We start from the raw sequence: 27,488 nt of genomic DNA on the forward strand, positions 1-27,488 counted from the left end.
CAAGTGTTAGAGCGGGAGTACAAGTTTATTTCAAACCTTTAGAGCAGGAGCAAAAGGAAAGAAAGTACACTTGGAAGAGGCCCAAGTGAGCGACTTGAAGGACAAGTGCCCCATTTGACCTTGAACCTAGGATTTTATATGCTGACTGACTTCTGGCATTTTGCACCCCTTTTCCCTTGATTTTTTCCCTTAGGGTGAGCTACCCACATGCATGATGGCCTGCTAGCACCTGGGAGGTGAGCATGGGCATTGTGTTTAGTGGAGCTGTACACATGTTCACCTGAGACTTTCTTCCCTTTCCCAGTGGAATGCCCCGGAAGGTCATACTCTGCCATGTTGCCCCTAATGCGCGTGCTTGGGCCCATTCACCCAATTCCTGAAAGCTGCCAGTTACCAATTTCAGACGTTTTTATCTTTCGGGATAAAAATCTCTCTGGTGCTGGCTGTGATCAATTCTTATTTTAGAGAGGCAGTGTGACAACTGCCTGACCATCCCCTCATGGTGGCCTGACATTCCTTGTGGGTGGGGGTAGCCCTCTCCTGCTCTGCTCCTGCCTGACTAGTTACCTACCAGGAGCTCCAAATGACTGCAAGAAAGAGTTTGGAAATGGTCCAAGAGCTGGGATCAGAATTGGAGAACTGGGTTGTAGCCAGATACCAGAGAGTTTCACATGCCATGTTAAGAAATTTGAACCTTTTCCCATAGGATTGCAGGAGAATGATATTCAGCAGGAGATTATCTGCTCTTATTTGCCTCTCAGCATGCTGGGTGGAGAGGCATGATGAAAGTGGAGACCTCTTTGGTGTGCACTAAGTACATTAATAAGCAATGTTCAGAGAATACTCCACTCAAAGTAAAAAAAACTTCTCACCTCTTTTTCATTTCTCACAGTGGTTTCTAATTCAGTCTTGAGAGGCAGACATTCTTCTTGGTTTCTGTTTTATTTTCTATTATGAGTTGCTGAATCAGGTGAGGCCATAAGGGGAGACTTGGTGCTCAGGAACACAAAATCTATCACACTCGTAGGTTCTAGAGACAGCAGGCACAGCAGGCCACACAGGACCACATGGGAAAGACACCTGGGTGGCCAGGAGGCTGAAGACAGGAGCATGTCTTTGATATACAAACTAACCAGCACAGAGCTGCATCTCTATCTGGCCCTACACTCCAGGAGACAATATTCCTCTCCTTAATCATCCCAGAGCCAGGTACAAGACAACTAGAAAATGTCTAGAGCCAAAACCCACTGGAATGATTCAAACTAGCCAGTCCTGAGCTGTTCACTCTGCCTTACCTTGCCTTTCCCATGGAAACCTGGTAAAGGCCATGGCCTAGGTGTCCCCCTCACCTGCCTTCTGCCTCCTGGCCACCCTGATGTCTTTCCCATGTGGAGTGGCATGGCATGCCTCCTGTCTCTAGGACCTGTGTGTATAATAAACATTCTTTTCCCGAGCCTGTCCTTGGTCTCTTCTTGCGGCCATACCTGACTGACCACATCATAAAAAAATAAAAAAACAGCTTGCCGGGTCCTTAGGCAGGCAGCATGATTGAGTGAGAAGGGCATAGGCCTGGGTTTTATTTTAGTGCCTTTATTTACTTGTGGCCTCAGGCAAATTACTGAACTGCTCTGGGTCTCAATTTCCTCATCTATAAAAGTGACCCTTGCAGTGTATGAGTCAGAATGAACTAGATTATGCTGCTGTAATAGATAAACCCCGAATCTTAGCCACCTGTAGCAGTAAAGGTTTCCTTCTTGCTCTCAGTGCATGTGCAATGCGGGTCAGCTGGCCGCTCTGCTCCCTGCTCCCTGACTTAGCACGCAGGCTGATGGCATGCCCACTATCTCTGATCACATTAGGATCATGGTGGCAGATGGAAGGAGCGCTCTGGTGGGTCCTCTACCTGCAATTAAATGGGCCAGCATGGAATTGGCAATGCATGCCTTTCCTCACAGCTCTGAGCCCTGCTCAGCCCTGCTCCACCACCCAAGGGGCTCTGTGTGACTACCACAGATGCCCACTCCACAGGTGTAAGGTGAGGGTTATAGTGCTACAACACGAAGAGCCTGGTACAGGGCTTGAAGGCTGGCAGGTTGTGACAGAGCTCTTCTGGGAAGAGCAGCCTCCACCCACAGCTGTGGTCAAGACTCCCAGCTTTGCACTGGCAAGTACTTTAGGAAAAGCATACTGTCCACAGTAACACAGCTAGGCATGGAGACTTTCTTTTCTTTTTTCTTTCTTTTTTTTTTTTTTGAGATAGAAATTTGCTTTTGTTGCCTAGGATGTAGTGCAATGGTGCAATCTTGGCTCACTGCAACCTCCGCCTTTCGGGTTCAAGTAATTCTTCTGCCTCAGCCTCCCGTGTAGCTGGGATTACAGGGGTGTGCCACCACGCCCAGCTAATTTTTGTATTTTTAGTAGAGACAAGGTTTCATTATGTTAGTCAGGCTGGACTCGAATCCCCAGCCTCAGGTGATCCACCCGCCTTGGCCTCCCAAAGTGCTGGGATTACAGGTGTGAGCCACCATGCCTGGTTGGATGGAGTCTTTCATTTTAAAATTCTTTCAAGGTCTTTGCTATGGTAAACTGTGCTGCTATGAACATTCGTGTGCATGTGTCCTTATAGTAGAACGATTTATAATCCTTTGGATATATGCCCAGTAATGGGATTGCTGGGTCAAATGGAATTTCTATTTGAACCAACCCAAATGCCCATCGATGATAGACTGGACAGGAAAAATGTGGCACATATACACCATGGAATATTATGCAGCCATTAAAAACGAGGAGTTCGCGTCCTTTGTAGGGACATGGATGAACCTGGAAACCATCATTCTCAGCAAACTGACACAAGAACACAAAATCAAACACCACATGTTCTCACTCATAGGCGGGTGTTGAACAAGGAGAACACATGGACACAGGGAGGGGAGCACTATACATGGGGGTCTGTTGTGGGGGAGTGGGGGGGGACAGCGGGGGGGTGGGGAATTGGGGAGGGATAGCACGGGGAGAAATGCCAGATATGGGTGAAGGGGAGGAAGACAGCAAATCACACTGCCACGTATGCACCTATGCAACAACCTTGCATGTTTTTCACATGTACCCCAAAACCTAAAATGCAATAAAAAAAAATAATAAAAAAATAAAATAAAATAAAATTCTTTCAAAATTGTAAAAGGACATCTGAAACATCTCGTAAAGGAAAACCACTTGGGAAACAGAAATCCTAAAGATCAGGATTGATAAATGTCTCTATCTTCAGTTAGAGACAGAGAGGGCTCTCAAGGACAAAATTGGGGAAAGATTGTTGAGAATCTCTTGTGTAAGAAGGTTTTCAGTGCAACTTCAGCTGATTTATTTGTGTATTTCAGTGGCTTAAATTTAACTATGACTTCTGTCTCTAGCAAGATGGGTTGCCTTGAAGTCAATTGGGCCACACTGGCAGGAAGAAGGAGGAAAGCATGCCGCATAGACAGTGCCACAAAACGCATAGTCTACTCTTACCCAGTGAGAGTAAGCAGGCCTGGTTTTAGGAACTGAGCCAGAGATGGGCTTGAAACCTGATGATCTTTAGCAGTTTCTTCTCAAAGAGGTGGGATGACTTGAAAGGGCTTGTCAGTTAGGCAACAAGAAGTCTAATGAAGAACCACAGAGGAGACATGGTGTCCCTACCTCTTCTCTCCTCCTCCACCCTCAACTCCGAGATGTGTCCACTTACACTCACCTTGAAACTCCCTGCCTCTCCTACTCCCTTTACATGTTAGTGCTTCATTGTGTGTCAGCTCTCTTTAGACTGCATTCTACAGAAACTCATGTAGATAAAACCATGTCAGCATTGCTTTGAAGCCTCAGTGACTGCTTCCATTGCATGGAATTCAGCATGATTTCACCTAAGTGGAAATATCCCTCAGGGATCCCTCATATCCAGAGATACCTCAAATTCAAAATGTACAAAACCAAAATGATCACCAAATAGGATATTCCTGGGCAGTCCCCAGTTCAGTCGATGACCCCATCATTCCTTCTTCTCTGGAATCAGCAGTGGTCTCCAGAGTGGTCTCAGTTCTTGTCTTTCCCATACCAATCCGTCCTCCACCCAACAAACCAGACTAACTTTTCAGATTCAAGTTCTGATAACAAATACCTGCTGAAAAGCCAAGACTTTTAGCTCACAGTCTGTGCCTACCTCTCAGTGGCTCCCCTCCTGCCTTGCAGCTCTGTGCACGCTCTATCTGTATGCTGGGTCTTTGCTGGCCTCCTCCTGTGCCCAGCATGCTAAGTCCTTTCATGCTTACACCTCTCCTTCCAGAGGAGCACCTGCTACCCCTTCCAAGACCCTCTCCTTAGGCAGGATTCCCATTTTCTTTTGGGAAAAAAAAATCTTGTTTGTGTGTTTTTGAGACAGAGTCTTGCTCTGTCACCAGGCTGGAGTGCAGTGGCGCAATCTTGGCTCACTGCAACCTCCGCCTCTCTGTTTTAAGCGATTCCTCCGCCTCAGCCTCCAGAGTAGCTGGGACTACAGATGTGTGCCAACACGTCTGGCTAATTTTTTGTATTTTTTTAGAGACAGGGTTTCACCATGTTGGTAGGGATGGTCTCGGTCTCCTGACCTTGTGCTCTACCCATCTCAGCCTCCCAAAGTGCTGGGATTACAGGCATGAGCCACCGTAACTGGCCAAAAATCCTTGTTTTTTATACAACATTTATTTCCATACCATCATTCCAGTGTCCATCCCATTGATTGTAATACTATCTCATGTGTTAATGTTTTACCTCCTGCACAGGAAGTAAGCCCCCCAGAGGGCAATTCCCATCCACATCACTGCTGCCTCCTGGACCTAGCCTACAGCCTGCTATACAGCACTTGCTCAGTGAATGTGTATCAAGTAGAAGGGAGCAGAGACACTTACAGCTGCTCCAACATTCTTCCTGCTTATTTTTCTCCATGATTATTTAACTCTGAAGTTGAAGCTTTTATTCTGTAGCAGTTATAAGTACTGAGGAATGGAATTGGTTTAGACACTTATAATTTATGAAAAATTACAAGTGCCAAAGTGATAGCATTGAGTATGTAGATGGGCACATCAGACACAGTCAGCCTCTGAGGTTGAGCATTTGCACTCTTGGCCAGTGGGTCTGTAACCCTCTGTAGAACCTGACCTGCCAATGTGTGGAGCTGCTATAGTGTGGTTAAAGCACAGTTGGGAAGCCCACTTTTTTAGTTAAATGTTTTTATTTTGAAATAATTGTATATTCATAATACAGTTGGAAGAAATAACACAGATGATGCCCTGTTCCCTTTACCTAGTTTGCCCCAATAGTAGCATCTTGTAAAACTAGAGTATAGCATCTCAATCAGGATATTGACATTGACATAATACATCCATCTTCTTCCGATTTTCTTAGTTGTACTTATACCTGTGTGTGTGTGTGTGTGTGTGTGTGTGTGTTCTATACAATTTTATCCCATGGGTAGGTTCATGTACCTGCTACCAGAGTCAGGATACAGAGTATTTCCATCACCAAGAGGACCCTTCCTGCTGCCCTTTTATAACCACACCCACCTTCCCTTCTCCCCCACCTCTCCTTAACTTCTTGTAACCACTAATCCATTCTTCATTTCTCTAGTTTTGTCATTTTAAGAATGTCCTATAAATGGAATCATACTTGTACAACCTTTGGGGATTGGCATTTTCTCACCCTGCATAACTCTGTGGGGTTTCATACGAGTTGTTGTGAGTGCCAATAGTTCACTTCTTTTAATATGGATTATCACATTACTTAGACATTCACTTACTTGAAGGACATCCGGATTCTTTCTCATTTGGGGCTATTACAAGTTAAGTTGCTATGAATATTTTCATAAATGTTTTCGTGTAAACACAAATCTTAATTTATCAAGGTGCAATTGGTGGGTCTTATGGTGATTGTGTGTTTAGTATTGTAAGACCTAATCAAACCGTTTTCTACATTGCATACAGTATTTTACATTCCCATCAGCAATGTATGAGCAATTGCCTTTCTCCACATCCTCAGCAGCGTTAGGTGTTGTCACTGTTTTTATGTGACCATCCTGATGCATATGTGGAGATATCTTATTGTAGTTTGTTTGTGTTTCCCCAAAGGCTAATTGAAGTTGAACATCTTTTCATGTGCTTATTTGCCATCTGTATATTATCATCAGTGAAATATCCATTCACGTATTTTTCCTGTTTTCCAATGGGATTTTTTTTGTTTCGTTACTGTTGAGTTTTGTGAGTTCTTTATGTATTCTAGATACTAGTCCCTTGTTGGGTATATGATTCCAGATACTTTCTCCTCATGTGTTGCTTGGATCTTTTATCCTCTTAACAGAGTCTTTTTACAGAGGAAAAAAAAACAAACAAAAAACAATTTATCATTTTTTCCTTTTCTTTTTACAGATCATGCTTTTGGTGTCAAGTCTGAGAACTCTTTGCCTAGTCTTAGATCCCAACAATTTTCTCCACACTTTTTTTTTCTGAAAATCATATAGTTTTGCATTGACATGTAAGTCCAGGATCCATTTGGAGTTCATTTTTCAACAAGATGTAAGATTTAAGGTCAGTGATCTTATTTTTATTTATTTATTTATTTTTGTCTATGGATGTTCAGTTGTTCCAGCACCATTTGTTGAAAAAGCAATTCTTTCTTCATTGAGTTTCTCCTGCATTTTGTCAAATGTCAGTTGGGAATATCTGTGTGGGTCTATTTCTGGATTATCTATTCTGTTCCATTGATCTATGTGTCTATATCTCTATCTCACTATTAATATAGCTCTATAGTAAGCCTTAATATTGGTTACAGTGATTCCTCCTACTCCATTCTATTTTTTAAAGATTGTGGCTATTCTAGTGCTTGTGCATTTTCATATAACTTTCAGAAATTTTTATTTGTATAATGTAAATTAAATTATGAATATAAACTAAAATTTATAAAATTCATTTCAGAATAAACTCATCTATGACTACAAAATACCTTGCTGGGATTTTGATAAGAATTTCATTAGACCTATAAATTAATTTGGGGAGAATTGATGCCTTTACTACATTGAGTTTGAAAGCCCACTTTTGCACTGTAATTTAGTGCTGAATATGTATATGTTTTAGCAAGCTCATACCAATGGTGTGGTGGCACATAATGGGAGTTTCATAAATATTTATGGCAGTGAGGGAGGATGGGAAGGCCAATGAAGTCTTGAAGAGTCTGAATCAGTGGTCCTTAAATCTGGCCACAGAAACAACCATCTGCTGAGCTTCGTAAAAGTACAGATGTCTGGGCTTCATCTCAGCTCTACTGATTCAGAATCTCCAAGGATGAGGCCAGTGAATCTGTATTTTGAAGACATGCTATAGCTGATTCTCAAGCACAGCCAGGTTTGTAGGATGCAGCAGCCAACAATGAAAGCAGTGTACAGGCACTGAGCCGAGTCTCCTAGGAATTAGCTGTTCTTTCTGACATTGGCTCTAAAACAAAGCAAGTGGTAGCTGCAATTGAGTCCACCTAAGGCAAATTAACATGTTCTTCCTGAGCTATGGTTCAAAATGAGTAAAGCAGCCTGGGGGTTAGGGGTTGGTCCTTTCCTACAAGGAGGAGGACCAGATGTATTGTGAGCCTGTATCCATCAATTTCTTTTCCAAAGAGGAAATAAGCAACCAATGTTCAGCAGAATGTGAGCAGTTCCAAAACTGTAAATACTGTTATTTAATCACTTCATTGCATACTTGATTAGTTCCCTAACCTTGAGGCCTGTGAAACTGTAATGATGCACCAGGGGAGCTGGCCTCAGCTCTGAGAGAATTTAGAACAAGTCTGTTCAGATCCCTGGAAACATCGTTTTTATTAATAGCAGAAGAAGCCAAATGACCTATAAGATTTTTCTGTCATAAGGAGCACGGAAAAATTAGAAACAAAAGCACATAGAGAAGAGTTCACGAATTAGATTTTAGAGCACAGGCTTGTTTAACCTTGGTCTTTGTTTTTATTTGGTTGGTTATTGTTGCTTTCTTTCTCTCTTTTTTTGCAGTTTCAATCTCTTTATTTTCAATGTAAAATTTATTATACAAGTAATAGATATATAAAAGTAATTTTTAGCAAAATAAAGTGTATTCTCCTAATCCCATCACCCAAACTTTGGTCAATTTCTGTTCCGATGCGGAGCCTTCCTTCTGTTCACCATGCTTCTCCTCGTGCTGTAAGGCCTTCTATCGTTGTAACCAGCATGTGGTTCTAGTTATTCCATCAAACACTTCACTAAGTTGTGACTTCTTCCTAGTTATATTACTTTCTTGGCAGTACAATATTCTATTATGCTATTGTACCATCATTTTCTCTAATATTACCATTGTTCGAAGGCATTTCAGCCATTTCCAATTTGTTGTTTTTATCGAGAGCACTACAGTGAACATTTTTAAAGAATGGATTTTTTTCCTATTCTGGATTAGGTAATTCTCAGGAGTTTCATTGTTGGGTGAGTGGGCATACACATTTTTATAGCATTGGATATTTCTGAATATGCTGGCTTCAGCAAACTTTTGCCAGCATTAGACAGTTTCTTTTTTAATTTTCTGAATGTAATGAATACAAATCAGTATGTTGACATTGTTTTGGTCAGAATATTTTGTGTGTTTGTCGGCCATTTGTATTTTATTGTATATTTTGTCTATTGAAATCCTTTATTGATCTATTATAAATTATAATGGGCTTTCTAAATATTAAAAATACTAATCTTTGTTCACAATTATGTAAATGCTTTCCCAACCCATTGCTATTCTTTTTACATTCGTTTTGTCATTATTATTGTATGGAAGTTTAAACTTTTTTGATATTGTCAGCTTTGAAGGTTTCTTATTGTTATGCTTTGGTCTACTGTAGCAAGCTGGATGAGTGATCATTCCTCTGTAGATCTGATAAAACTAGAACCTGTTTCTTACCGATCTTTCTCTGATGTGTTTTATTTTTGTATGTGATTCTAGTAGACGAAGTGAGCTTTGAAACGAAATCATTTTTTCCAGCTTTCCCAGTTGTATCTATGAGATTGTCTCCCCTTCCCCTGTGCTGAGACCCTAACTCCACCCTGCTTTCTCTGTTACACAGCACTAGGCATGCTCCTGGGCTTGCCTGAGGTCCCCCAGGTGTTTCTTTTGTGCATTTGCTAATCCACATGTCTTTTGTTCTTTGTCCTGATATGGGGTAATGCTGGATCTACCACTTTACTCTGCTTTCTTTACTAGATATCCCCATGTTATTTTTCCTTCATATACTTTGTAGAATCAGGTACAAAGTCCAAAAGGAAAATCCTTTTAAAAAAGTGTATAACTATGTAGAGTTATATAGAAAGGATACAGAAATATATCAAAATATATTACAACCATAATTTTGGAGCCAATCCCCTTAACAGAGTCCTTCCACTGTGATAGCCGTAGAAACTCCTTTGTCCAGTGCTGAGCTATGAAGTGCACCGTATAGCTCTGTGTCTGTCCCAGAGAATGTGTGCCAGTGCCGCAGGAAGGCCTCACCCTGCCTGGAGTATCTCTGAGGAGGAGGTTGGTTCTCAACTCTTTTCACGAAGGGAAGCCACCCACCCACTTCTCACCACCTCCCCTTCCCCTCCCCCACCCCCACACACAAAGCTTTGCTAGATATAAACCCCAGAACTGAAGAGAGGCCACAGTCACTATTCAAAATGAGTCTTGGAATTGACAAGCACGCTCTTCTTAAAGTGAGCTCTTAACGACTGGGCCAGGCCCTTCATCCCAGGTCACCTTCACAGGAACCTACAGGTTTTCTTCCCAGTGGCAGAACTGGTGGGTACACTCTTTGGACCAAGGTCATCTGAAAGGATGTCCATGCAGAAACCCTCAGTCTCTGCCTTGGGAGGTCGCTGTTCTCTGCGTTTACCTAAAACAATAAGCAGCTTTTAATGGGTGTCCTCATCATTTTGCCAGCAGCCTTCCCTAAAGAGAACAGTTCCATCCTCTTCTTAATCCCACTGAACAAGGGAGTTTTTCTTAGCCTCACAGAAGAGAAATATTTTGTGAAGGAAAAGTGGGACTCATGCTACTTTATGGAAAGACCTGTGTTACACAAACTCACATGAAAAGACATATTCTAGGGAAATGTGAAAAGGCACCAAAAGTAGAACCAGACAGATGTAGTGTGAACCCACCCCTCCTACCTGTAGGATCTCAGACAAATTAAACCTTCTAAGGCCCTTTTAAAATGAGAAATAAGAATACCATTCAAAATTGACATAAGGATTAAGTTAAATCGCATGTAAAAACTACCTATGAAATAGTAAATAGTCATAGGACTGTCTTAATGTCTAAAAGGACCAAACGAAATAACTGGTGATTAGGCTTACAGGCTGTACTGCTCTGTAGGCAAAGTCCTCTTTATAAATCAGATACAGCAGAGGGGGTTCAGCTTATAGGGATTATGGACACTACAGAGAATTTAAAGGCTGTTAAGATCTTCATTTCCTAAAAGAAGCACACAAGTCAACATTCTAAGTGCAGTAGCCGGTAGATGCCAGGAAGCACACCTGTGGGCTGCCACATGGAGCCAAACTAAGAACTCATGCCTTGAGCACTCATGTTGGCACACCTGTCCTCAGTCTGCAGGGGAGGGTGAGACCTGTTCTTCTTTTTGCGGGATCAGTGATTCTAACAGGACTCACCCTGAGCATATCCCAAGCCACAATCCATACATAGATGAGGTCTTGGTAAAGCCTGGCACCCTCACCATAGGTGAGTGCTTCTCCCCACCCAGACCCACACCACAACTAGGGCACAAGTCCAACTGTCTAGTTCCTTTGACCGCACGGAAAAACCTAACAACAGGATTGAATGCATTAAAAAGCTTGTGTCCTCCCACTGGAGCAAATCCCCTCTTTGTGATTGATGATAAAAATAGCTGATGTTATTTAAGTGCTTACTACTGCACACTTGGCATTGTCCTAACTGCATGAGGTGGGTTTGGTTAGCTCCATCTGGCAGTCAGCTGCATATTGAACGGTTTAAAAGTCATGAACTGCAACTCTCCCAGCTAGTGAGTGGCAGGGCCAGGCTTCAAATCTGAGCTCCCCCAAACGCCATGCCACATCCTCTGCCTTTCTCTTCCTGGCTGGCTCAGAGGTACTGCAGATCTCAGTGGACTGGCCCTTGCAGTCCCCACCGATTGCTCAGCCTTCTTCTCTCAGCTTCCCAGATCTGTGGAGCCACCTCTGAAAAGATTGCCCCTGCATATAAGCTGCTTCCTGCTTGCCCACACTTCTGTGAATCCATAACATGCACTCGCAATGTTGCAAAGTGTTTGACTTCCCTATAAATGAACATGCATGGTCTTCGAAGCCTCTGAATCTTCCACTCTATTAACTTGTTGCTTCCTATTTCAGATAAGAACCAGCCCTTTTGTTATATTTTAATTTCATACATTCACTCTCCTTATCAGCTGACCCGCCACTGTCCTCTGAAGCTCTAGCTCAATCATTTGTGGCCGGGCTTCCTTATGTACAGCCAGGAAAATGGAGCTAGGACACAATGGGAGGAAAGTGAAGGAGTGTGTTTCAATTATAACTGAAATTTCTCAAACTGATGTCTCGGTAAGTTTAATGGACCTTGAAACTGTGTTTGTGTGAAAGTTTTTGGAACATTCGGCATTTTTTAACATATACTGTAGGTACTTGAACAGAGTGTTGGATGGTTACAGACCTGCCCAGAGTTTACCCTCCTTTCCTCCCAGTGTGACAGTTTCTGTTGCCCTTATTCTTCCTGTGTCCTCGTCAATATGTTCTGACCCCGCCTGGTAACCAGGTCAGCTTCTGGTGGCTCCTTCCATTAACAGTGAGACTTTCCTGATGCTGATCTATACTCAGCCACAGCAGTCCAACAAGATGGGCACTATGATATGACACCAAGACTCTTCTCGGCAATAAGTCTGGCGAGGGGCAGGCAGGAGCAGGCAAAACAGGAGTAAGCACTAGACATTCAGACCCCCAAAAGAGAGAGACCTGAGGAGAGAGATGCACCCTCCCGCACACGGGAGGCAGAACAGACAGGCGCTCAACAGGCGGGTTGTGGAGTAGGAAACCAACCAGGGTTGAGTTCTAGCTCTGTCACTTACTCACTGGATGATCTTGGGAAAGCCCCAAACGTGTCATGTGTGAAATGGGGATGATGACTGTCCCCATGTTGTAGGGCCGTTGTCATGGTGCAAGGACCATGGTAAATGCTCAGTGAAAATGGCCATCACAATGATTCATGATGCCCAAAGAAGATGCAGGGGGAACTGGGCAATGCCCACGAACCATCCCCCACCCCCAGCTGAAGTGGCTTGATAGCACTGAGCCCTGCTGTCAGAGCTCAACCCCAGTCCCCCCAGCCAGAGTGATACCCACCTGAGGGCAGCATCCTCCAGGTCCACAGTCTCCTCCAGGTCTTCCCATTCACTCCCGCTCTCTTGGTACTCTTCTGGAGGCAAAGACTCTGGAATAGTGCCCCAAGAGCAGAACTGTGGCAAGGGAATGGTCCCAGAATCTGCCTCCAAACATTCTTCACAGGGTAGCTGGCCTTGGCATGTAGAGTTGATGGTAGGATACTCTTCAACCTCCAAGGTGGGAGAATGGGCTCCATATGGATGGCACATGTCACCTTCCCCATCCTCCCCATCCAATTCAGGACTAGAAAACAGAAACCCATGTGCTTTCTAGCCTTAATTAAAAAAATTCCTTGCCCTACCTTCCCCTTTCCTTTTAGGATGCTCTCCACAACACAGGCCTATGAGACTTAGCCAATGTTTAAACAGCTCATGCCAGAGGCTGCTCTGGGCACCAGGAAGCAAACAAAAAATAGGCACCACCCCTGGCTTTGAAAAGCCCCAAGTTTAATGAGAAGTTGGAGCAGTAAACAAATGTTAAAGTCCAGGCAGGAAGTGCTATGGTAGAGGCAGTTGGAGCACGCGCTCAGGAGACCAGTGCGGGGTAGGGGGGGCGGGCAGGGGGTTTGTCAGAGGGCACAGCATTGCAAGTAGGGCAATGACCCAGTTCTAAGACTGACTCTTCATATGACAAGCAGAGTCAGTCAGAACTTGGACAAGTTTATTGACTTCACTGGAACCTCAGTTTTCTCATCTGAAAAAACTAGACGGTCAAGAAGTGTCTAGGATTATTGGGACATGTAAATTACACAATTCTGATACACCCCCCCTCCCCCTGCCGATTCCTGGTACAGGTTAAGTTTTTAATAAATGTGAGATGCTATGATTACTACTATTATTATGATAACTATTTCAACAGAAGAATTATAAAGAAAGGGCCTCAGGAAGGGGTTGGGAGTGACTTAAGCAGGCAACCATCAAAGCACTTTGTGCAAAGATCAGGTCCTTTTTGAATACTGAAAATGTGCCTATTTAGAGGGGCGACCAGCTGGAGTGACATTTACTCCCCGTGGAAGGACACAGGAGGCAGACGAGTGGTGAAGCTCATTATCTGGTGATGCAGCCGCAGACGCAGTGGTCAAAGAACATGCTTTCCAGGGACTGCCCCAAGTTCACCACACACACCTCTTGATTAGAAAGAACAGTCCATGCAAAGGCAGGGCATTTTACACAGCAGTGCAGACATGCAGAGAAGGTGCTCAGAAAATATCTGTCGAAAGTCTGGTTAGAGAAGATGAGAAGGAATATCTAAGAGAAAAGCACAAAGATTTAGCTTTTTACCAAAGACATGGATCCTCATTTCTCAGCCTCCTTCTCCACAGCCGAATAAATAGGTTGGCTTTGTTATGTGCTGCTGGTCTCCTCCTCTCCTGCATTGCCTCTTTTTCTTAAAATCAGCTCTGGTGCACCCCAATAGCTATAAACCCCCAGACACCCAGAGAGCCCGTCCTCCTCTCCAGTAGAGCCAGGAGCGTCTGTCCCAAACTGAGCTTCACTTTGAAAGAGACATTATTTCCACTCATGAGAGCTGCAGGATATGTGTAAGAGTGAATTTCATGTAAATATATGCACACTCAAGTGTATAAAAAAGAAATTATTCTACAAAGACTGAAGAGGAACACTCAATTTCAACAGACATTTTTAACTGTTGAACATTTGCAGGGAAAATTGACTTTAAAACTTGGCCAGATCATATAGAAACTGTGTTTTATTATAAACATAGGAAGGAAACATTCAAGAAGTTTTATCAAAGAATGAGAAATCTAGCCTGTTGCCCAGGCTCAGGCTCATCACTGCCCCCACCGCCTCAAGCAGCAGCCCCTTCCCTCCACTCTGAGCACACTAAGCCTTGATGAAGAGTGACAGGTGGCAACAGTATGTGTTCATCAGCCACTACAGCTGCCTGAGTATCCCCGCCTCCCCTCCCACCAGGAGACTATCTCCATCCCTTCTAATAGGCTTCTTGTCCTCTGGTTTCGATTTGGGGCTCCAGCTACTGGCTCTGCCTTGTAGAGACCGAGAGAAGCCATCAGCCTGAGAGGCAACAGGCAAGGCTTAATCTGAGGCTCAACCAAAGAAAAAAGTGATTTGCTCCCCACTTGCCCAGGGGGAGTTGGTGGTCTCAAGGGTGAAATCTTGGCCATCATCCCACCACAAGCCGGGAGAGCAACTGCCTTTCCTTTCATCCTTCTGCACGTGCCACCAGGCTGCCCTTGAAGATCTGTCCTGGGGCTCAACTGTGGGCATAGGGAAAGGGTGAATAGGGATAAAGAGACATGAGAAGGCTGCATGCCTATTTCATGAAAAGGGCAAGACTTGGAAATTTGGGGAATTTCATTAAGATAGAGACATTCTTTCAGAGTGAGCCTCATGTTTTGCTATGTGGACATGATGGGTAAAGAGGTAGAATCCTTCATCCAGGGCTCAGGGCTGGCCAGCTCTGGGCTAATGTAGCAGGACTTTCATCAAGACCCTGATGTTGTCAGGGTACTCAGAGTTTTCTGCTCATCCCCTGGATCCATGTAATGGCCTCAGCTTCTTCCTGCCCTCATTCTCTGCCCACCAATCTGTCCAACAGAAGGAGGTTTTTATAGACAGATGATAACTGAAGGAGAATCTGGAGATTTGACATGGGCTCCCTGGCCAGCCATCTTTCCCACACAAGCCAGCAGTGTCCCAGAACCAGGGTCCTCACCAAGTCCTGAAACTCTTCAGTGGATATTTTTAAGATGAATCCCAGTTCAGCTCTGAGGTCAGTGAAACCATTCTGAAGGCTCTGCTTGCTACAGGATATATACTGAGAAAAGACACTGTGCCCAACTTTTCTGGACAGCTGTCCTTTAAAGACTTGGGCCACCAAAATCATCTCTACCTTTCAGGAGGAAAGTCACACTAGCAGATGGCATTTCAGGCTTGAAATATGAAGGTATTATAGTCGTCCTATTTACTTATGGTTAAACTCACAACAAAGTTTGGGTTTTATGTCTCTTCATGTCTCCAGCTCTCCAGCGTCAGGCCCCATACTGATGTCCCCGTTAGCCCTGATGACAGAGCTGGAAGCTCCAGGCCTCCTCTCCTGACATCTGCATTTATTTTTGGCAGGTTGGATTTACAGTATCTCTAAGACATCAAGGAACACAAATTCAATGGACTGTCAGATTCCAAGCTCAGATGATAAATCTGAACTGAAGTACAACAGTTAGGATTTGTCAGAGTGGTAATGAAAAGGAAGGCAGTAGGCAGGTACCCCTGGGAGCCTATAAGGTGTATAGAGAATCCTGCTAGAGGCAGCACCCAGGCCCTAGCCTGCCCCAGGCTCTGCTGTGTGTTAGACTACTGATGCTAGCCAGGCATCCACCTCACTCATTCCCCTCAGCCACACTCCAACCCAAGAGCAGGCAGAACAGCTCCCTCACCTGGCAGCTGCATCCCTCCCTAACTACTCTGATATCACACCTGGCCTGGCAGCTGCAGGTGCGTGAGATCTCTGGCCTCCTAATTATCTTTTGCTATTCCAGGCAGTGCCCTTCCCCAAAAGGTATATCATAACTTTAGGTTCATTTCAAGGACTCCTGCTTCATTTTGCATTCTTAAATAAATGACCATCAGGATTTATACCATCACTTTCACAAAGTGATGCTTGCTGAACTTACGTGCATTTTACTTACATGCGTTTAATGATATGTGCTAGGCAAAGAGAGAAAGAGAGAGAAAGATAACCTTAAACATTCTGCAAAGACCAACTTTCCAACCAATGAATGTAAGCCCCGAAGTGCACATAAGTGGGAGAACTAAATCTTCCATCCTCTCAGTCTGTCTCTGTTTCTATGGGGCCAGCATTTAAAGACAAGCATTTTGCATACAGCATGGTCCATAATTGGAAGCCTCCTGACTTTGTCTGAGGCTCAACCGAACAAAAAGTGATTTGCTCCCACATCAAGGGACAAATAACATCATTCCTTCCAAAGTGATGTCTCAAGAGTAATGAGACTTAATGTGATTGTTGCCTTATTCTACTTTTAGGTACTAACCTTATAGAAGATGTGACTCCAGCCAAGCCTTTCCTCTAATAGGTGCATAAACCAACTCTCCTCTGTAAAAATATACTGTACTGCTTTATTACAAGATATTTTTATAAAGATCTACTACTAGACGGTGAAATCTCTAGATATAGAGTGTGAGAAAAGAAGAGAACAAGAAAGGAAAAGTGAAATCGAATCTTCTCCATGAACACTTTGGGCTTGCTGTGGTGCTGGCAGCCATCTGGCTGTAGGAAGTTGCCACCTGGCAGATGGTAAGTTCCGGCAACTTGCTGGGAATTTCAATAAATGAGACCTGTTCTTTAGCTGGAAATAGCTCAGGAAAGGGAAGGAAAACAGACTTGCATTGGGTTCTTACTGCATGCCAGACACTGTGACGGCACCCTGCATGTGCTATTTCTTTTGACCCGCACAGTACCCTGTGGAATCGTCATGGTCCCGTTTACATTTGGGAAGCCTCCAGCTCAGGGAAGGCAACTCTCCAGGCATCCTAGTAAGTGGCAATGCTGAAACCAAGCAAGACTCAGAGCTTGACTCACAGACGACAGACTCTAAGAGGCAGTGGCCTGCGACAGTCACCTCAGAACTGAGCCACAAACACTTGTAAGTCTTCTGCAAAGAACCTCAATCCTACTTTGAAATCCTGATTCATATTCTACCCAGGAGCTGGGAGAACTGTGTCCAGGGACTGCAGGGCATGCACCCCTCTTTTCTTCCTGTAGGGGGCAGCCACTAACTATGTGTGCATTAAATGCGAGCTGATGGCCTGTTGGAGGAGAGGCGGACTTGGTTTGAGTTCTTTCAGAGAATAGGGAAGGTTCCTAAGTGAGGGAGAGAAAACGAGGTAAAAATAAAGCCAGGAAATGAGAGAAGGCAGAAAAGCAGTCATCACCAGAACCACCACAGGGAAGCAAGAGAAAGGGGAGCGGTTGGCCATTGAGAGAGCCAGGATACTGAGAACAGTGAGGCAGCCTGCCCACAGTTCACCTATGGCTGCATGGACCATGTGGGCCTGACGAGCATTCAGGACAGACAAGATCGGAGACTTCCCTGGAATGCTCTGGACAAGCCCTTGGGACTCGTGCAGCTCTAGAAGGAGCAGTCCCTCCAAGAATGACAGACTTTGGACATCTGTATACCCTTGCAAAAAGGGCCACTAAGGCAAATTTAATTTGGTTCAGCAAAACAGAATAATGTGATGTTTCATGAAAAAAAGAAAAAGAGAGAGAATGCTAAAAGATAGGTGGAGATAGGTATCCAGACTTGGAAGCAGAAGACATAAAGATGTATTTGCTCGCTTTCTGTGGGAGCAAATCACTTTTTCTTTGGTTGAGCTTCAGATGAAGTTAGGAGGCTTGAACTTATGGCCATGCTGTATGCAAAATGTTTAACTTTAAATGCTAGTCTCATAGGAACAGTATAACAGCATAAAGATTTCACCTTTATACAAGGAAGAACTTTTGATCAATAACTAGATGATGACAAAATGGGTCACTCAAGAGGTAGCAAGTTCCTCATCCCTGCAGATTTTCAAGCAAAAGCTGGAACCCCTTCTTCGGGAATGTGACGGAGCAGATTCCAGCATGGAGTTTGAGGCTAGACTAGATCAGTTTTATATTGAACAGGCTGATTTTATGTAATTCAATGAATGAAACAGTGACTGCCTACACTAATAGTTTAAAATACCATTTTAAATAGCTATTGACTGTATTAAATTAAAGGTACCTGTTACGGCAAATTCCCAGCTTATACCTATACCCAGAGCACTTTACAATTCAGCTCCCAGGGTCTCTGTTTATTATCCCAAACTATCTGGCAGCAAAACCTTTAAATATCCAAACAAGTGCCTCCTGCCTACAGGAAAGTACAGTTCCTTTAAGATCATGGTAATGGTTGTCCTTGGACAAATCTCTAGGTTATTTTCGTTATTATTTTATCAAGTATGTCAATTACTGCCTAGACTGCAATTGTAAGGAACTATAAATACACTTATGTTATACATTATCAGACAATGAATATGAATGTCATTGATGAATGTGCTTGCCCACCCTGTTCTACTTTGCAAACCACTTAGCTCTTGTTTGGCTGACATAGCATTCTTCAAAGTTTTCTATCAGGGTGGTTTTAGGGAATGCATGCCTGGCTCCTGTTTGTCACGGCTCTCACCAGGTCCATTACACCACTGCTTCATGCTTCACAGGGACTACCATTCCCTATGCATCTACCTTTGACAGTCTTCCAGGATGAACACCAAATGAGAGCCATTTAATTTCAGTGGGTTTATAGAGTGTCACACACAAACGAGTGCCCTTTGTTATTTGCCTGCGTTGTACCCAGACCTCTGGCTGGCAAACGCCTAGCAGCAGGTCTTGCCCTACATGTACAGCCTTCTGTCTGCTCCCTACAAATTTCCAAGCACCTTGTGTAATAAGTACTTGTCAAACTGAATCAAAGACCATGTGTTCCCTCAGCACAGTATTTCTGAGAACAAGAAATACTTACAGATGGATGGGCACAAAAATGCAGACTAAATTAAAAATGACTGTGAAAGTGAATGTCGCAGGGTGGTCTTGAAGATATAGATGTGTTCAGAAAACAAAAACTGGTGTAGCCAGGCATGATGGCTGGTGCCTGTAGACCCAGCTACTTGACCGGCTGAGGTGGGAGGATTACTTGAGCCCAGGAGTTCTGAATTCAGCCTGAGCAACATAGCAAGACCCATCTTTTTTTTAAAAAAAAAAGCTGATATTAATAAAGCTTATATTAGCAATAAAAAGTTGATGTTAATAAATCATCATATTAGCAATAGAAGTGAGGATGCATATAAGAACTTCTTTCTTAATACACTGCTTTAAGAGGCCATGGAGGATACAGGACAAAGTTTTGTGAGCCAGGAGAAAACCTGAGGCCTGCCATCTATAGCCTCCAAGACATATTAGAGACTACTGTGGTCTGGGTAGGGTTTGCTTTTCCCAAAAGCTCACAGGTGGTCTCAGCAGCTCCAGGCCTAGTGTTTCTCTTGTTGCAACCTGTCTTCTAAATGCCTGGAACAGTGCTGGGCACAAAAAACATCCACGCATAGTTACTGATGGCTTGATTATACTTTTCTAGCAATGAGATGCATTCAGTTTACAAAATATCTGCAAATGTGGTGATTCTTACCTTCCAAGTCTCATGATATCACAAACTGAATAGCAGTTTTGCCTCACATCCTTTTCCAAAGAGGTCGCCAATGTTGATGCGTCCCTTTCTTGGTGAAGTTTGCATAAATGAGGGTGGGACTTGGGAGAATGTGTCAAGGAACTGGCCCAAGGTCTCTCTCTATCTTGGCCCCATTGTGCCTCTCTGATGGCCTTTTGGGAAGACTCTGGCCTGAGACCCAGGCCTTCCCCTGCATCTGGGGAGGCACTGTCCCTCCAGCTGTCCTCTTGATCCAGGCTGGGGCTGGTACATGAGTCAGTACATGTTGCTCTGGTGAATTCTTTGTCAGCTGAGAGTTCAGGTGTCTATTAAAAGAAATGCTACTGATTAGTGGCTCCATGCTGCTCAATGTTTTTTTTAAAAAATAGAAAGCTTTTTTCCCCATATGATTGTAGATCAGAGCAGTTACAAGGTGGGCTTTGAGTTCTGTCTATCACCATAGCATCCCAGCTCCTCCACATGCTCCCGCCGGACCCTGGGCAACACACTCAGGCACCTTAGCCTGGGGGGCTTTGGAAGCTCTCAATAAATATGAGCCTTATTTTTTAATGAAAAATATTTGCACTAAATTTAGACAAAGATAAAAATGAAAGATAAATATGCAAAGCAATGACTCTATTCCACTTTCTAATAAGAAATGTTTTCTTTATAAGTGTCTTCATCTTCATCGCTCATGGCAGAGCTTGTCCCCATCTCCCGCCCCATCATGATAAGGTTCTTTCCTGGGTCTCCCCTTCACTTCCCCAGACGTGACTTGCTTCGTCTCATCTCCTCACACCCTTGTCAGCCTTTAGGTTCTGATTTTGATGATGTGCTATGTCTTGCTGCCACTGCTCAACCTTCTACAAAAAAACAATCTGTGTTTCAGTAGAAAACTCTTTTTTATCTACAGCAGAATCTGCTGGGTTCTCTGATTCTAGCTGTCTCCACTGTCTTTGAGCTATTTTACAATTCTATAAATAAATGGGTCCTTTGAAATCTCTTTTGAGCCAGTTTTAACATCTGCCTTGTCCCCTCATTGAATGAGTTAAATAAAATCTTTAACATTTTCATTTTTATATCTGTACGAGAATCATGATTTTACTTTTTCCTGAAAATTGTCTTCTAGCACTTCCATGCCATGATATCTATCCCTGATGTAATAGAGCCCATGGCTGGGATCCCACCCATGCCCTCACCTACAAAAGAGGAACCACCCCAACGAGTGGTCTCCCTACCTTTCTGATTGTACATCTTTAGCAATGAGAGGGACACACCCCCAAACGTGCAAATTTATTTAATTATAAATCATAAACACTTACTACTCTTCTGATAGACTGTGGACATTTATATAGGACACACTAAAAATCGAAATTTTAAATGGATGACATAAAATAGAACATATTTTAATCACATTTTCGCACTTTTTAGAGAGACCTCCAAAATCTGTTTGTTAACCTATCTTGTCCTTCCAGCTCATTGTCCCTGGACACGCTCTCCAGTGGTCCTTCCCTGCTCCAAGACTTCCAGTCTATGGAGCTGCTGCTTTTCATCATCACCCCACCTCCCTTTCCCTATCACACGTGTTCTGGTGTGCCTCTTATTCTGCTTAGATTCCATGGCTCTGCCCCTAATTGCTGACTTACAGACAAGGAAGACCCTGAGCTCCCACCTCCTTGCCCCTCTCTTCCGTCATCACATGTTACTTGCAGATTCTGGGTTTCTATTTTAATTCCTACTAAAACTGTGTGAACCTTACCTGCTTCTGAGCCTCTGACTAGATTCGCTTCAACTGTATGACTACAGATGTCAAATGGGCAGTCAAGACTTCCAGATGATCTTTCTCTGTGTCCTTAATCAATTCAGTTTTCTACCTCTGCTCTCTAAATTATTTCTCATCTTGTGTCTCTCCTCAAGCTTCCAACAACTCCACCCCGACCTTGCCTCTGCCCTAACAGTGAGAATGGACATATTCAGATGAGAACTCTTCATCTTCCACAGAAAATTCCACTGAGCAGCCTGTACCCCTACCCCAGCTTCACCTTCCACCTCTCACCACCCATTTCTGTGCTCTACTTCATGGCAGCCTCTTAGATGAGTGTCTCTTCTCGCTTTCCATGCCTCCCTCCTTCTTTCTTGCACCCACTCACACCAGCCTTCTATCCTTACCACCCAATAGAAAGAGCCCACACCAGGGCCCCCAGTGACCTCTATCTTTCTAAAGCTGAAGAACAATTATCTGTCCTCTCACTCTCTCTCTCAGCAAAGTTCAACAAAGTGGGTCCCTCCCTCCTTCCGGAGAGCTTCCTTGCTGGTTTGCCCCACTTACATGGAGTTCACCGTGAGCCCCACCCTTGCTTGGTTTTTCCACCAATTCCCAGGCCCCATCTTAATCTCATATGCTGTCCCATCTCTGTACCAAGTCTCTCAATGTTGGTGTGCTCTATGCTGACTTCTTAGCCCTCTTCTTGACCATATCTGCACTCTTTCGCAAGGTGATCTCAACCATTTCAAGGCTTTACACAATCTCTATATGCTGACAACTCCCAAATTCACTTTTCCCAGCCCTGACCCCCTACCTATTCTCCACAACTGCCTAACAGACATCTTCACTAGATACTCTATAAACATCTCAGTTTTATGCGCTATCAAGAACTGTTGTTTCTCCTCCATGCACCCCAAATGACCTTCCCCAGCCCCTGTAAGCAGTCCCTCTCTTGGTAACCGGTACTAAGAGAGATGAAGTGGAAAGCAGGATCTATGATTACCCTTCTAAAGCATGAAATAGGCATGTGTGATCTAGTGCAAAGAAGAGAGGTGGTGGAATCAGGAAAATCAGGATTTTTACCTTCTTACCCATCCTTTACCCTGCCTTGGTGGTACCACCATTCCCCTGAGGCTTCTTCATGCCAAAGCTTGATTGCTTTCTTTCCTCGTACCCATGCCTAATCACAAAGTCGTCTCCTGGACTCCACCTCCCAGATGTATCCCAAATCTGGCTGCTTCTTAACAACTCTTCTGATATGGCCTGAGTCCAAGCCACATCATGTTTGACCTGAATGACTACTGCTTGACCTCCTTCAGTCCCTGTCCACCAGCAACCCGACTGACCCCTCTGAAGAACAGAGGAGGGCATTTCCTGCTTAACCCTGCATGCCAGCTCAGTGGCTTCCCACTGCATGCAGGATGGTGGTATCATGCTCCTCTGATCTCCAAGGCCCTCCAGGGTCAGTCCCTGCCACCTCCACAACTTCTTCTCCTTCTGCTTCATTAATGACGACCCAAGCACACCTGTTGTCTTTTTGTCCCTCAACTATCCAAATGGATTCCCATATCAGGGCCTTTATTCATGCCGTTTATTCTGCCTGAAATACCCTTACCCCAGATGTGGGTATGGCTGCCTCCTCCTCAGAACTGTTTAACCTGGTGGACTACATGCTTACTCCCCAGAGCTGCTGCCTCTTGCTCTGCAATCTGACCACTGGAGCCACCCGGACAAATCACAATCCTTCTCCTACTTGGCCTTCAGATACGAGGAGGGAAAGCTCACCCACCACACCTCACCTGCACCCTTCCTGCTAGATCTCTATGGGCTCTTCTGGGAGGGGCTATTCTCTAGACTGGAAAGGCTGCTTTTTCCCTGGGATTTCCTAGATATTTCAACAGAAACACAGGGTCCCAGCACCTTGGCCTGAATTTGTGTGTGTCAAATTTGGCGCTCTCTCACCTGGTTCAGTTTCTTAACACAATTGCTGTCATCTACCTTCTTTTCCAAACCAGCAACTTTCAGATATCTTTCCCATAGCTCTTCTCTCCCTAGAGGTTATGTCAAATGATGTCTTGGACTCTAAGCATCAACAGGATCCGGGTCATCAACTCCTTTATATTGCCCCTAGTGATGGTGTCACCCTCAGTCAATTAAGTGATCATTTTTATCCACATCCTAGAGATAAGGAATAATGAGGCCTAGAGAAGATAGGGCACTGCCCCAGGCCCAAGCAGCACAGCAGGTACAGGTGATCCAGGTAACTGCCAGATCCCCTCCAGGACTGAGACTCTCACCCCACCACCTCATCTACCCTCCCTTGGGGCAGCCCACACCCCAGAGCTGGTTAAGACAATACGCAAAGGCACAGGTTCTCTTGCCCCAATTCAGGGAAATTCCAAGGGGCCACCTCTGCTCCAGGGCTCTCCAGGATCAGCTGAGGCTCTGGTTATACCTGCATATTGATCTCTCCTTCTGCCCTGCCCCACTTCCGTCACCTTCACAGGGGATGTTCTTAAGTTCAGACCCCATAAAACCTCCTGCATTCACATCGCTGCTGCAAAATCTGTTTCCTAGGGACTCCAAAGAAGGTATGGCAATGGGAAATTGTATGTGTCACTTGGCTAGGCCATGGTACCCAGATAAGCAGTCACACACCATCCAGACATCACTGTGAAGGTGTTCTTTTTGGATGTGATTTGACATTTAAATCAGCAAACTTTGAGTAAAACAGCTTGTCTTTTGTAATGGGGTGGCCCCATGCTGTCAGCTGAAGTCCTTAAGAGTAAAGACTGACCTCCCCCAGGAGGAAGGAGTCCTGCTTCCAGATCACCTTTGGGCTTGATCTTCTCTATTAATTCTTCCCTGAGTCTCCAACCTCCTGGCCTGCCCTATAGAATTTGGACTGGCCAGCCCTCATAATCACATGAGACAAATCCTTAAAAGAAATCTCTTTCTCTTTCTCTCAGTCTCTTCATATATAAACACACACACTCATTCTAGCTGTTCTATTTCTCTGGGAACCTGACTAATATAGACGTCAAGGTGACACTTCCTAATTTCCTGATTCCAATGCCTCTCTTCTTTGCACTAGACCTCACATGCCTATTTCATGCTTAGGAGGGTAATCATATATCCTATTTTCCACTTCACCTCCCAGAATGGAAATTCTTATTGGAAATTCCTTTGGTCTGCTTCTTGTCTACTCTCCTTCCTCCCAGGCCCGCCTCTCTGATGCCTGGGCTTCCAGAGAACCTGGCCCTGAAAGTTTCACAGCCAAAGTCTAAACATGTAAACATCTACAGTAAGACCCAAATGTTGGGAGGGGCAGAATGAGGGAGAGGAAGGAGACCTACTGAGGTTCGGGAGCCAGCTATTTTCCTGGCCCTGTGAAAGGAGGTGGCACTGAACCTACCTACAATCCTCTTAGGACCCTAGAGTCAGGAAAATGGGGGCTCAACCAGAGCCAGGTAGAGAGAATAGAAGACGCTGCAGCCTACCTGCCATTCCCGCTCCATCTCAGGCAGCGCACCTGGAGGGGGTCGGCAAAGAAGGAGCGTGACTTCCTGTGGGGCCCCTCTCAGCAAATGCAGCACCTCCTACGAGAAACAAAGAGCCACTGTTAGATCTGGGCCTGCGTCACTGGGGATGCAGCGATGTTCTCCCCACTGTGTCCCAGGCGCTGGCTCCTCCCCACTGCACCTTGATCCATTTCTCACTCCAGAGAACTCCGGAGAACACCACTGTGGGCCTAACTTTTCAAAATACAAGGAACCAAGGTCAGTGGCCTGCAGCTTCCACAAAGAAGATGGAAGACGCTGGGCTGTGTATCAACTTTGTGCAGCTTGAGTTCTGAGAACCTCTCGCCTGTAATATTGCAGTAACCTCTCTGTTCCCTGCCTTCACCAGTGTCACCCACCTGCCTCCCTCCACAGTGCTTAAGGATAGTTTTCCACAATGCAGATATAACTGAGTCCTTCCCCTGCTGCACACTCTGGCTGACTTGCTTTGCCCTCAATGCAAGCTCCGAGGCATAGGACACAGATCCCGTTTCTGTCTGCCACTGTCTCTCACCTCAGCTCCCTCTCTCCCATCTACTCCCCTCTGCACCTGTGTCCCAAGCCCCCATCACGCTAAATATGTTGCTCCAAGCCACCCTCTCAATGTCCAGGGTTCAAGTTTGCCTTGATAGCATCCATTTCCTATTTAGGCCAGGATTTCTCAAACTCTTGGCACTGTTGACCTTTCAGGCTGGAAAATTCCTTGTTGGAATGCCTGCCCTGTGCATCGTAGGGTGTTTAGCAGCATCTCTGGTCTCCACTCACTAGATTCCAGGAGCACTCGTCAGTTGTGACAATCACAAATGTCTCTGGACTTAATCAAATGTCCCCTGAGAGGGAAATGATCCCTGCTTGAGAACTACTGATCCAGACACTCCCCGGTCCTTGACATCCAAGGGATGTACTTCTTTCCTGGCTCACTGGTGTGAGCACTGCAGCATGGGCTTTCATCTCACAGGATGCATATCTCCTGCTATCACTGCTGTTTTCTGTCCCTGAGCTCTGAGACTGCATGAGCTATCCTCCTCTCTGTCTTCAGTCTCTCATAGAGTTGCCAGCCCAGCAGCGGTTCTCAGAGAAGGGTTCTTGGATCAGGAGATGGATGGATGAAGGCATGCCCTCCAACCCAAGTGTATGCTGTTCTAGAAACCTCTCACCTGCCCCGCCCAGAGTCACTGTTCCCCTTTGCCCATCTTGCTTTGTGTTTCTGAAGCTGACCTATGAGGGCTGCATGAAGCTTCCTGTTGGGCTCAGCTAGGGGAACATGGCAGCAGACTAGAGACAGGGAGGTGCAGAGGTCATTGCAGCTTCCAGGATTCCTCCCTTCAGGTTGCCATGGGATGATTACAACCTCAGCCAAAGCGAGAGCTTATGCCAGCGAGTGCCCTCCACTGGCTCTCCATTCCTAGGGTGGGAAAACTGCTCTTTCTCATCCCCTTTGGCCTCAGGGTAGGGTAACTGCATTCTACCCTGCCCAGCCCCAGGCCACAACATGCTCCCTTGAGCTTCCTAACAACCTGCCCACACCTTTATTAAATGTTCCTCAAATGACTCAATTTTCTTCCAGGACTCTGTCTAATATATACAATATTTCATTACTCTCTCTTTTTCTTAAATTACATTTTAGATCATAGGCAGGACAATCAGTGTAATAATGTATCAAAAGCTGTAAATTTAGTAGAGAAATGGGAAGGAGAGCAGAAAGGGACCCACTCCAGTCCCTTCAGCCCCACGCCCACCTCCTAGCATGTGTGTGAAGAGGCACCAGCCTGCACAAAGGCCAGGGCTTTATCTTCAGCTTCACTCATGAACCCAGTGAGAAGCAAGGCTGCCTCAAGGTCAGATGTTTAAAAACAGAGATTTTAAATTAAATGTGAGAGGGTACCACTAATTACTCTTTACGTGATTAAAATCCAGGCTGCTGGTGTGATTTTTGAGAGCCCAGAGTTTTCCCTACAGTGGCAGGCCAGCAAGAGGCACAGCTGGGGCCAGCCTGCACACACAGCTGCACTGCCCATACCCCCGGCACCTGGAAGATGAGGCCTTCCGTGGACCTTCCATTCACAGCCAGGATAATATCACCAGCTGCAATGGCCCCATTCTCCTCAGCTGGCTGCCCTGGAAATAGCCTCTTGATCCTCACAAGATCACTCTTGAGGTGGCTGAAACTCTCTTTCTCCAGGTGCACAAAACTGAATCCCAAACCGTTGGCATTCTTTTTTAGTTTGACTTCAAACTTAAGACCTGCAGTGTGGGATATTGATAAAAACAAATTCTTCAGTAGATTACAAGTGAAATTGACCAGCCTCAAAATGCAAATTATCAAGTAGGTGGATTGTTTCTTTTACATTAAAATAGTTCTTTTGCTAAATTTTATGACAGAATACATTATGTATGTTATAGATTAGTGCTGTCCAATAAAATATAATGTGAGTTATAAATACAAACCACAAATGCCATTTTGAAGTTTTCAAATAGCTACATTAA

The 27,488-nt window shown here is 44.7% G+C and overlaps 1 protein-coding gene across 2 annotated transcripts in view; it reads right to left on the bottom strand.

Moving 5' to 3' along the window:
• Positions 1-5,200: 5,200 nt before the first annotated feature.
• FRMPD2 (FERM and PDZ domain containing 2) overlaps positions 5,201-27,488 on the bottom strand; it is a 126,593-nt gene continuing 104,305 nt past the window's right edge. For both annotated transcript variants that reach the window (XM_021676254.2, XM_064370056.1), the window contains 5 exons: positions 27,031-27,245; positions 24,942-25,040; positions 19,659-20,002; positions 12,419-13,704; positions 5,201-9,921 (listed from right to left, as the gene is read on the bottom strand). In XM_021676254.2, the coding sequence (XP_021531929.2) occupies positions 13,656-13,704; positions 19,659-20,002; positions 24,942-25,040; positions 27,031-27,245 (707 nt within the window). In that variant the 3' untranslated portion in view covers positions 5,201-9,921; positions 12,419-13,655. The remainder of the gene's footprint in view (positions 9,922-12,418; positions 13,705-19,658; positions 20,003-24,941; positions 25,041-27,030; positions 27,246-27,488) is intronic.

The sequence above is a fragment of the Aotus nancymaae genome, unplaced genomic scaffold (genome assembly GCF_030222135.1).
Source record: "Aotus nancymaae isolate 86718 unplaced genomic scaffold, 86718_ANA_hifiasm-v0.15.2.pri h1tg000099l, whole genome shotgun sequence".
NCBI lineage: Eukaryota > Metazoa > Chordata > Mammalia > Primates > Aotidae > Aotus > Aotus nancymaae.